The sequence below is a fragment of the Vollenhovia emeryi genome, unplaced genomic scaffold, assembly GCF_000949405.1.
Source record: "Vollenhovia emeryi isolate VEMERY1.0 unplaced genomic scaffold, V.emery_V1.0 DF939120.1, whole genome shotgun sequence".
NCBI lineage: Eukaryota > Metazoa > Arthropoda > Insecta > Hymenoptera > Formicidae > Vollenhovia > Vollenhovia emeryi.
This window is the reverse complement of record NW_011967246.1, coordinates 27,228-36,021: the sequence shown is the minus strand read 5'-3', so window position 1 is coordinate 36,021 and position 8,794 is coordinate 27,228. Positions and strand designations below refer to the sequence as shown.

The window sequence follows — 8,794 nt, the reverse complement described above, 5'->3', positions numbered from 1 at the left end:
CGCTCCATCTCTCTCGCTCTCGCTTCGCTCGCTCGCTCGCTCGCCGAGAGCCAGCGCGAAGCGGGTTCATTGTCCCGCGTGCGCCCCGTGGTGGAGCGCCGTTTCCTCCCTCGGGCCGCCGCGATGTCGGCCCCATCAGCGGCGGCACAGCGCGTTTTCTCTCTTTCCATCGCGCTCGCCCCTCCGCCCTGTCTCGCTCGCTCGCTCGCTCGTCCGTTCGCTCCGCTCTTTTTCTTTCTCGCGCACACGCACACAAGCGGGGCACATGCACATCTCGGGGAGAGAGATGACAGCGTCGTTGTGCGTCGCCGTCGCGCTAAAGTACATTTAGCCGCTACTTACCAATTGTCCAGCTTGATCAGCTCCTCGGGCTTTTTCGACTTGTGATCGGCCTTGAGTCGCAGCGCCTGCGGATAGAGTTTGAGAACGTGATCGAATTGCGTCGCGGTGCCCTCCGCGAAGAAAGTCGCTGTGTCTTTCACGGAAGCCATTGCGATAACGCGGGCTTCGATCGACGGCCGTCGGGGCGCAGCACCAGCGCCGCCTACTGCCGCTGTTCCGTAAATTGCGTCCGCCGTTCCCGTTGCTGCCGCCGTCGCCGCCGCTGGCTGTTACCCACCGCCGCCGCCGCCGCTGCCACGGGCGGCGTTGCCGTGTCTCGGCCCGCTCTTTGCCGAGGAATCCTACTTCACCCTCGCGAATTCCCTCACCAGTGCGGCGCGAGTAAGCGCGACGCGTGGGAAATCGATGACGGTGGTGGGAGAGCCGTGTATAACGAGAGCGACGTTAGGAGGCTCTTCTCTCTTTCTCTCTCACTCTCGGCTCTCTCTCTCTCTCTCTCTCTCTCTCTCTCGCCAACGGAAAGACCCGAGGGGATCCGTGCGCGTGACGCGGAGTCAACGAAAATAGGAACGAAAATATAAAAACGGGCACACTGTACGATTCTCGTCCTTTCTGTTTCTTTCTCTCGCGGGGCTGCCGACTGCTCCCTTTTCTCTCTCTCTCTCTCTTTTTTTCCGCGTCTCCGCCCGACGCGCGCCCGTCCGGGACAGAGTACGACAAAACGTGCCTCGCGGACGTGCGATAAAACGGAACCTTCCCGGCGCTGCGCGACTCGAGAGAAAATCACACTGCCGTAGGAACTCGCCGTCGGACCTCGCTCGACAACTGGCCCGGGTGGGGAGCCGACGCGACGTTGCCAATAGGCGGCAGCACCGCTCGGGTTGCGCCTCTATCCCCCCCACTCCCGACTGCGCCTCGTTCCCCCACCAGAGCGCTGCTGTCTATATATATATCTCTCTCTCTCTCGCACTCACCGCGGGGAATACGAATCCGTCGCGCTCCCTCCGCCGAGTCGCCGTGCCGCGCCTCTCACCGCGTCGCCCTCTCGCTCCGTCCCGCTCCCACCAGGCCCGTATCTCTCCCACTCGATCGCCGCTTCTTCCGTCTCCCTTCCCACGCCGCCGCGGTGTCCTTGTCTATCGCCTTTGATCGCGCCTATATATCTCTTACGCGTCTACCTCTCTTTTTTTCCTCTCCTCTCCCCTCGCTCCGTCTCTCTCGCTCCCGCCGGCCTCCCTTGCCGTCCCGCTCGCGCGCACGGACCGCGAAATTCGGTCGAACACACGCGGCGACGTGCCTTCGACACCTTGTGCAGTGTGCGTCGGAGGGGAGCGCGAGGAGATTCCGTGCGGAGAGGCTCCTTTCTCCGGCGGAACGGCGGCGCGCCTCTCCTCTCTTTCTTCTTTCCGCACGCAGGAACGCAAGCTACTCGCTCCCTGTCCCTCCGCTCGACAACGAGCGTATCTCAACGTGACTTCTCCGGGCCGTTTCGAGCGCGCGCCAATCTCTCGCGGGATCGCGAATTCTCAGCGCGATTCCGTGCCCACTGGTAACTCACGCACGCACGCACGCGTGAGAGCAGCGACGTCGAGTCGCGCGCGTTCCTCTCCGCGCACGACGGTATATCCGTCCGCTGCTCCGTTATATTGCAAAGCCTCGCTCGCTCGATTTTCCACCGACGTCGCCCGACAGGCGTGTTTCCACGTAAGCGACTGAGGTTACGTTGCGCGACGGCCGCCTCATCGACGACGGAGCCACGGAAAGCCGGCGATTGGTCGAGCGCGGTCTCTCTTTCTCGGCCCGTCTTTCTCTCTCTCCCCCTCTCTCCTCGCGCTCTCTCCCTCTCCGTCCCGCTCGCTCGCTCGCTCGCTCGCTCGCTCGCCTCTATCGCATCCGCCGGCCCCGACACGTCGATATCCCCTTTTTCCTCACGCGGGAATATCGCGATCCGGAGTCGGCGTGATCGCAGATGCCTTCGCGAACGCGCCCCTGCATCGAAAGCTCGCGCGCATCGGCGGCCTCGCTCTCGGCCGGACGCGTGCGTGCGTGCGTGCGTGCATGCGTGCGTGCGCTGCGCACGTCAGCAGAACGAGCGCGCCCCTGCTCCTCTTGCCACGGGAAACGGGAACGCGGAGGAAGCGCACGTAGCCAGCCAATCGTTCGCTCTGCCGTGCGCGCGCGTGTGAGTGGCCGGTGGCGCCGACCAGCCGGCAGAGGGCAGCGCCTTCGCTCGCCGCCGCCGCCACCGCGATTGGCACCCCGCCAGACCTTCTCCCGTCCCCGATGACCGCTCCTGACAAGCGAGCGAGCGAGCGAGCGAGAGGACGGGCGAGCGCTCTTCCCCTCGTCGGCCGCCGCGCGTCCGGACACCGCATCCACCGTCAGCTGCGCACTGCGTCCCCCTCCATGGCGCCGCGCTGGAGGATCAGCGGAGACGCGGTCGTTCAGGGATGGATAAAATAACTTGGAGCTGCTCGTCGCTGGCTCGGGGATGCAGAGGCCGAAACTGAAATTTCCACGGGATGCCGCCTACCGCCGTCCCCTCCCCCTCTGCCAGTTACCCGACGATGTAGATTCACAAAATCGGCGCGACATTGATGACGTAATTAGCTCGGTCGTTATCGCATCGCCCGATAAGCTCCGAGGCTGCTTGGCATTGTTGTGTAAGGTCGTAAACAAGCAATCGCTCGGGGTAGTAAACCCGGGATGGGGGGGGGGGAGGGGAAGACGCTCGGTTTTATTTTTAAAGTTTTTACACCCACGTTGCGCGCGCAAAGTTTTCGGGTGCAAACGCGTGGGATAAATTTCGCTGCAGGCCCGCTCGTTCTCTCGCTGCCAGCCGTTTTTCTCGTCGCTTTTACCTCTTTCTCGCGCGCAGCTGAAAAATCGGATGAACAAAGCCGTCGGAGGCTCGAAGAAAATTTGACGGGATCGCTACGATGGATATTCGAGCTAAAGTTATGTTATACAGCGCCTCCGCAGGGACGCATGTACGCGCTTCGTAAACCCCGACGCGACGTGACGCCCGACCGTTTCTGGCGGTCGCCACGGGCCGATTCTCGAAAGGGTGAAATCTCACGCAGCTGCATTCGGGCGATACGTTCGGCGTCGCGCACTCGCTAAATTTTATTGGCGCGCGCGAGATAAAGGAGCGACGTCGGGCGCGGCCGAGCTCTTTTGGAGCATCCGGTAGAACGTGTCGGGCGGCAATTTATCAGAGCCAAGGCGCACCGAGTGTTGTTTAAACTCCAAAATCAGGTGGCGGCGCGATACGCGGGGAGGAAATAGAAGCGCGCCGGCAACTTTGAAAATAATTTTCATTCCTCCGCGGCGGAGCCGCGAAAGGTCAAAGATACAGCGCGTAATCTCCAAAGGTCAAAGATACAGCAAATGCAATTTTTAATAGACAGCTCGCGGAATTTAAATAGAAAATAATTTCTCTCCGCGTCGAAATGGAAAATTCCCCGCAACATGTTCCAAGAAAATTCCTACGACGTCATTCCGAGTAATCTTGAAAAGTTATTGAGGAGAAAGATCGTGTGTGACGCGCGGTAGTTTACTTAAAATTCTCGTGTGTCGAACTAATTATGCGAAAGCACTCGGCGAAGTTTCGAGTTTAAATGAACGGTTTGAAGAAAAAAATTTGTTTTCTTAGGTTCGAACGATCTTTCTCGAAAATGTTGCGACCAAGTAGATTGTCGAGGCACTTTTTTCCCCGCAGAATATATGGCCGGACTCGCCGCGCTCTTCGGTGGGTCCCACAGAGGGACCCACTTTCGGAGTAATATAGATAAAGTGTTACGGCAAGAAAAGGGCGATAAAGGTGAAGGGAACGTCGAGCTTTTTCCCCAGGAGCGTCCTCTCACGTTTCGACGCCCCGCTTTCCACGCAGCTCCTCATTCCGAAATAACTCCGGCGTTGGAGCGTTCCTAAATTTAAGCGACTCGGGCCCGTGCCGGGGGATTCGATCGTGTCCTTAAAACTACAATAATGCTTCTTCCTTTCTGCCCGCCAGACGGAGCCCCGTCAAGCCGAGTGGAACGGAGCGGAGCGGAGCGAAGAGAAGCGATTGTGTGCAATACAGGCGCAGGCACGCAGGCCAGACAGATAGGCAAGCAGGCAGGCAGGCCAGCCAGGTAGGTAGGCAGGCAGGCAGGCAGGCAGGCAGGCAGGCAGGCAGGCTGGCAGGCTGGCAGGCAGGTAAACGGACATGCCGGGTATAAGCCCCAGCAACATGGCCGTCGACTCACCGTTATGCGCCTCGTGCCCCCTATACAAAAGAGAAAGGGCCGCGCCGCGCCGGTCGGTCCGCCCCCTCTGTCCCTCGGGCGCTTGAAATTCAATTCCGGCACTGCCGCGCGGCGCGGTTGCCAGATCGTCCGCCCGTCCGCTCGCTCGCTCTCTCCTTCTCTCGCCACCGTCCGTTATCGAACGTTCGATTTACACCGCGCGCGCGGCGCGCAGGGAGATTTTCGTCGAGGCGATATCACCGCGTAGCGGCGACTTCGCGGGGAAAATTGCGGCGTGACGCAGAGCCGGAGAAAATGTAACTAGCCGATGCTCGGCGATGTAACGATGATACAACGCGGTAACCGAGCGAAATGAAAATGTGGCCGCGACGTAGCGAGGGGAGGAGGTAAAAAAAAAATTAACAATGGATTACTCTCGCGCGCGACGAGCGCTATATCTGGATCATTCGCGTTCGATTTCCCTCGTCTCTCCGTGTCGCGACGACGCGTGTCGCGCGGGCGGTTATTTTGCCACATCGACGAAAAAAGCCGTCGCGAGTCGATAGGACACACCGATGTGTACATACACGCGGATATATACATGCAAGCTCGCGTTTTACCGCGACAGTTTTTTTTTTTTTCAAACTGCTCGCGCGCACGGAATTTGAGGCGCGTCCGAACGAACGCGGCTGTCGAGAGATCGGCAGTCGTATTCTTAATCCGGAGAGCGTATCCGACTAGATCTACACGTGTACTCCAATCACTGGCGATCGTTATCGCGCGGCCGCTGTGTCTTCCAACCATGAACCAGAGAATTCGTTCACGTCCGTGTCGTCCTGAGCACGAGGGCCATTTGAAAGGTTCTCGAGGCGAAGTCGAACGGCGCTCTCGCACACCGGACGTCGTACGTTCACTGAAAGGCTCCAACTTCCAAGAGTCCTTCCACGAGCACGTGTAGAGCTCGATCTGTCAAACAGTTCATTCTTCGCAGATCTTTAAGCGAGGCGTGATTCTCGAAGAACGAACAAACTCGACGCGCGTGTGGTATCCGAGTACTTCAAGGGTGCGTTCCGTTTCGCGCACGATACGCACGACGCATCATTTATCTTTGTTATTCACCGAATGTTAAAGGATTTTCCGCAGAAGATATCTTGGGACGTAAACCTGAATCTAAACGCGCGTTCCTAAACTCATTGAAAAAAGTGTCGCGACCATTCTGTCCGTCACTGTACACTGATAGAAAAATATGTAACATTTGAAACTATAATTGCACAGTAAAATAATTGTAGTATAAGACTATCTTATCTTTTCTTTGAAAGAAGCTCTCTTGTACTATTCTTTGTGAGTGCAAAGTGATGTAATCAATGAACATAGTGAACGCAATGTATATACAGGGTGGGCCATTTTAATCCGTACACGGTAATATCTCCTCGGGTAGGGGTGACAGCGGAAAATGCCTCGGACAAAAGTTGTTGGGTTTCGAGGGGGACATAAGATGGTGTCATTAATTTAACCTTGAATAGTTACTTGAAGGTCACGTGAAGGTCACCTTCAATTTTTTAAATGGAACCCCCTATGGTTTATTATACTATCTTATTCTATGTTTTACTATGAACAACTTTTGTCCGAAACATTTTTTGATTTGCCTATAATACTTTACGAGATATTCAAGAGAAAATTTATAACTTTTTCAATGTTTAACTTATGATACCTCGATAACTGTTTGTTGGAAGGAAAAGTAATACAGGACATTTTGACTTGATTTGGTCTCAGGAATATGCTGTTACAATAATTGGACCAAATTAAAAGCTCGTTTTGGTTTATGACAACTATATCATAAGTTGCATGCACTAATACTGTGTCTATGAAAACTATAATACATTTTTACATCAACCATAACTTGGAAGAATTATAAAAATGTGGTTGGTTCCTAAAATAACTATACATTATAGTGAGATTGTGGTAACTGCAACCATTTTTTTTCTGTCAGTGTACCTATTTTGCCACAATTAATCGCAGATACGTTCATTCGAGGAACTATAGAAAATTAATTATCTGATGGAACTTTACATGTACGTAGAAGGGAAACTTTTCGTTAAATTAAACGTATAACGTGTGTCGCGCGAGTGCCATTCGTACAGCATTCCGAGGACTTTTCAAATGGCCCCCGCACAAAGCTGAATGCCAATGTCAGCTGTTGCCTGTCTATTGAGTGCAATCAGGTTGCGTCCGCTCGTGCAGGAGGTCGAGGCGAAAATTACTTTTCCCTTTAAAGTTTTTCACGCGTGTACAAACATTACCGCAAAGAAACATATATGCGAGAGCTTCTGCGATATCGCGCAAGGTGAAAACTTCCGGAGAGCGTTTCTTTTTTCTTTCGCGAGTAAAAAAAATCAACGAGTGCCGGCAAGGTGTGTTGTCAGCAGAGAGAATTGCGCAAAACCGTGCCGATCTCTCGCAACAATTCCGACGTTCCGAAGACCCTTCGTTTCGCGAACGTAGACGCGAATACCGAGGATCGAAGTGCAAGCAGAAAAAGAACAGGCAAATAAATAATACTGCAAGCGAGTCGAGCGGAGCGTCATATATTTGCGAGATACAAAAAGCCAGAAAACACGACGCGGTTGGGGGACTTTGAAAAAGCGCGGCTCCTCGGAGGCGAACACGCCGGCATTTCGCGCCGATCGCGCGATGCAATTAATACGGACGCAAATATCGATTGTTACAGGTGTTACCTGTACGCGGAATTTATTTATAGCGGTTATATTTTCTAGGCACACGAGCTCGGTGGAGGGACGGGAGGGGGTGGGAGTATCGTTTAATAACTGCGGATTCTTTTAATAAAATTGAGACCGGTTACAATTATAACCGGACCGGAGAGAAATTCTCGTGAAAGTACGCTATGAATTTTCCGCGAGACACGTTAGAAGAGATTATTTTTAAACCAATTCGATCTCCTCTCTATATTCCTATTCCCGCTGGCTGCCCGTTTCGATTCTCGCGGCGGAACAATGGCGAATTAAAGAGGCATTAGTGTCTTAATCAGAACTAAGATATGTTAACAAATTCCCTTCCGCTTTACGCCGCGAGCGACGTCGCGACCTCGCATGGGCGGCGAAGAAACGGTGGAGCGCGGTAAAGCGGAAACTTCGAAATTCATCCCCGCGGCTTCGAAGCGAGGTCCGCCGATTGCGTTTTCGCAGGACGCGTGATTTCCGCCCTCGATCGTTCACTCATCCCGCGAGGGGGAAACCTGAAAATCGAAGGGGCTCAGGCCGAGGCCTCTCGGCCGCGTGGGGGGGAATGTTATACTCGTGATGTCGCGCGCGGTGACTGATTCCGAAAACGGAAAATTCTGCCGCCGCGACGCGAGGACGCGTCATCGGCGCGGCGACGCGCTCGCTGCCGCCCAATGGGAAGAAATTGACGACATCCACACGGCTCGAGGGGTATCGCGTAACTGCTACACAATTCGTGTGCCAACATCGCGCCGAACGTGATGTTACGCGCGGAACACGTGGGGCTCTCATTCTCATATCTTTTTCTCTCTCTCTCTCTCTCTCTCTCTCTCTCTCTCTCTCTCTCTCTCTCTCCCTCTCCCCCCTCTTTCCCTCTCTTCCCCCTTGCCAAGCACCTCGTGACAATGTCGCGCCGCTCTGACGTGCGGACACGGTCGAAGGAAGGCAGCGAGCGAGCGAGCGAGCGAGCGTGTGCGAGGGACGAGGCGCTTTATCGCGCGAACCAATCCGAGCGCTGTGACCTTGAGCCGCTTCAGAGAGAATATAGCTAAATATAGCTGTGTGAGCGCGAGCGCGCGCGCGCAGACCGAGCGCGTTCGGGCCTTCCAACGCAGCGTTTCCCTCGCTCGCTCGCCGGCTCGCTCGCCGAGCCTCCTCCGTGACTTCGAGCCGGCGATCGATATTTATTTATTTACCGCGGAAACTCGCCGCGGATTAAAGTCGATCCGCGGATATTCCCGCGCCCTACGCGTCGGCGAGCGCCGAGTCGACCTCTCCCGCACTCCGCGTCCGGGAAAAATGGAGTAATTTTTCGGTCGACGCGGTATTGAACGTTTAGAAATTCCCGCATTCGAAGCTGCCGCAGTCGCGACGATAGTCGCGTCGCGGAGAACTCGGTCGTACGGGATTTGCGCGCGAGTATCCGTACGAAGCCCAGTTATTTGGCGTTTTTGACGACAAAGTGACGCTTTTGACGACATTTCG

General features: G+C 55.2%; 1 protein-coding gene across 1 annotated transcript in view; it reads right to left on the bottom strand.

Moving 5' to 3' along the window:
• The window catches only part of LOC105570370, a 10,542-nt gene extending 8,219 nt beyond the window's left edge, over window positions 1-2,323 (bottom strand). Inside the window, exon 1 of the mRNA XM_012027500.1 lies at window positions 343-2,323. Coding sequence (XP_011882890.1) covers window positions 343-491 — 149 coding nt within the window. The 5' untranslated portion in view covers window positions 492-2,323. The remainder of the gene's footprint in view (window positions 1-342) is intronic.
• Window positions 2,324-8,794: the final 6,471 nt, after the last annotated feature.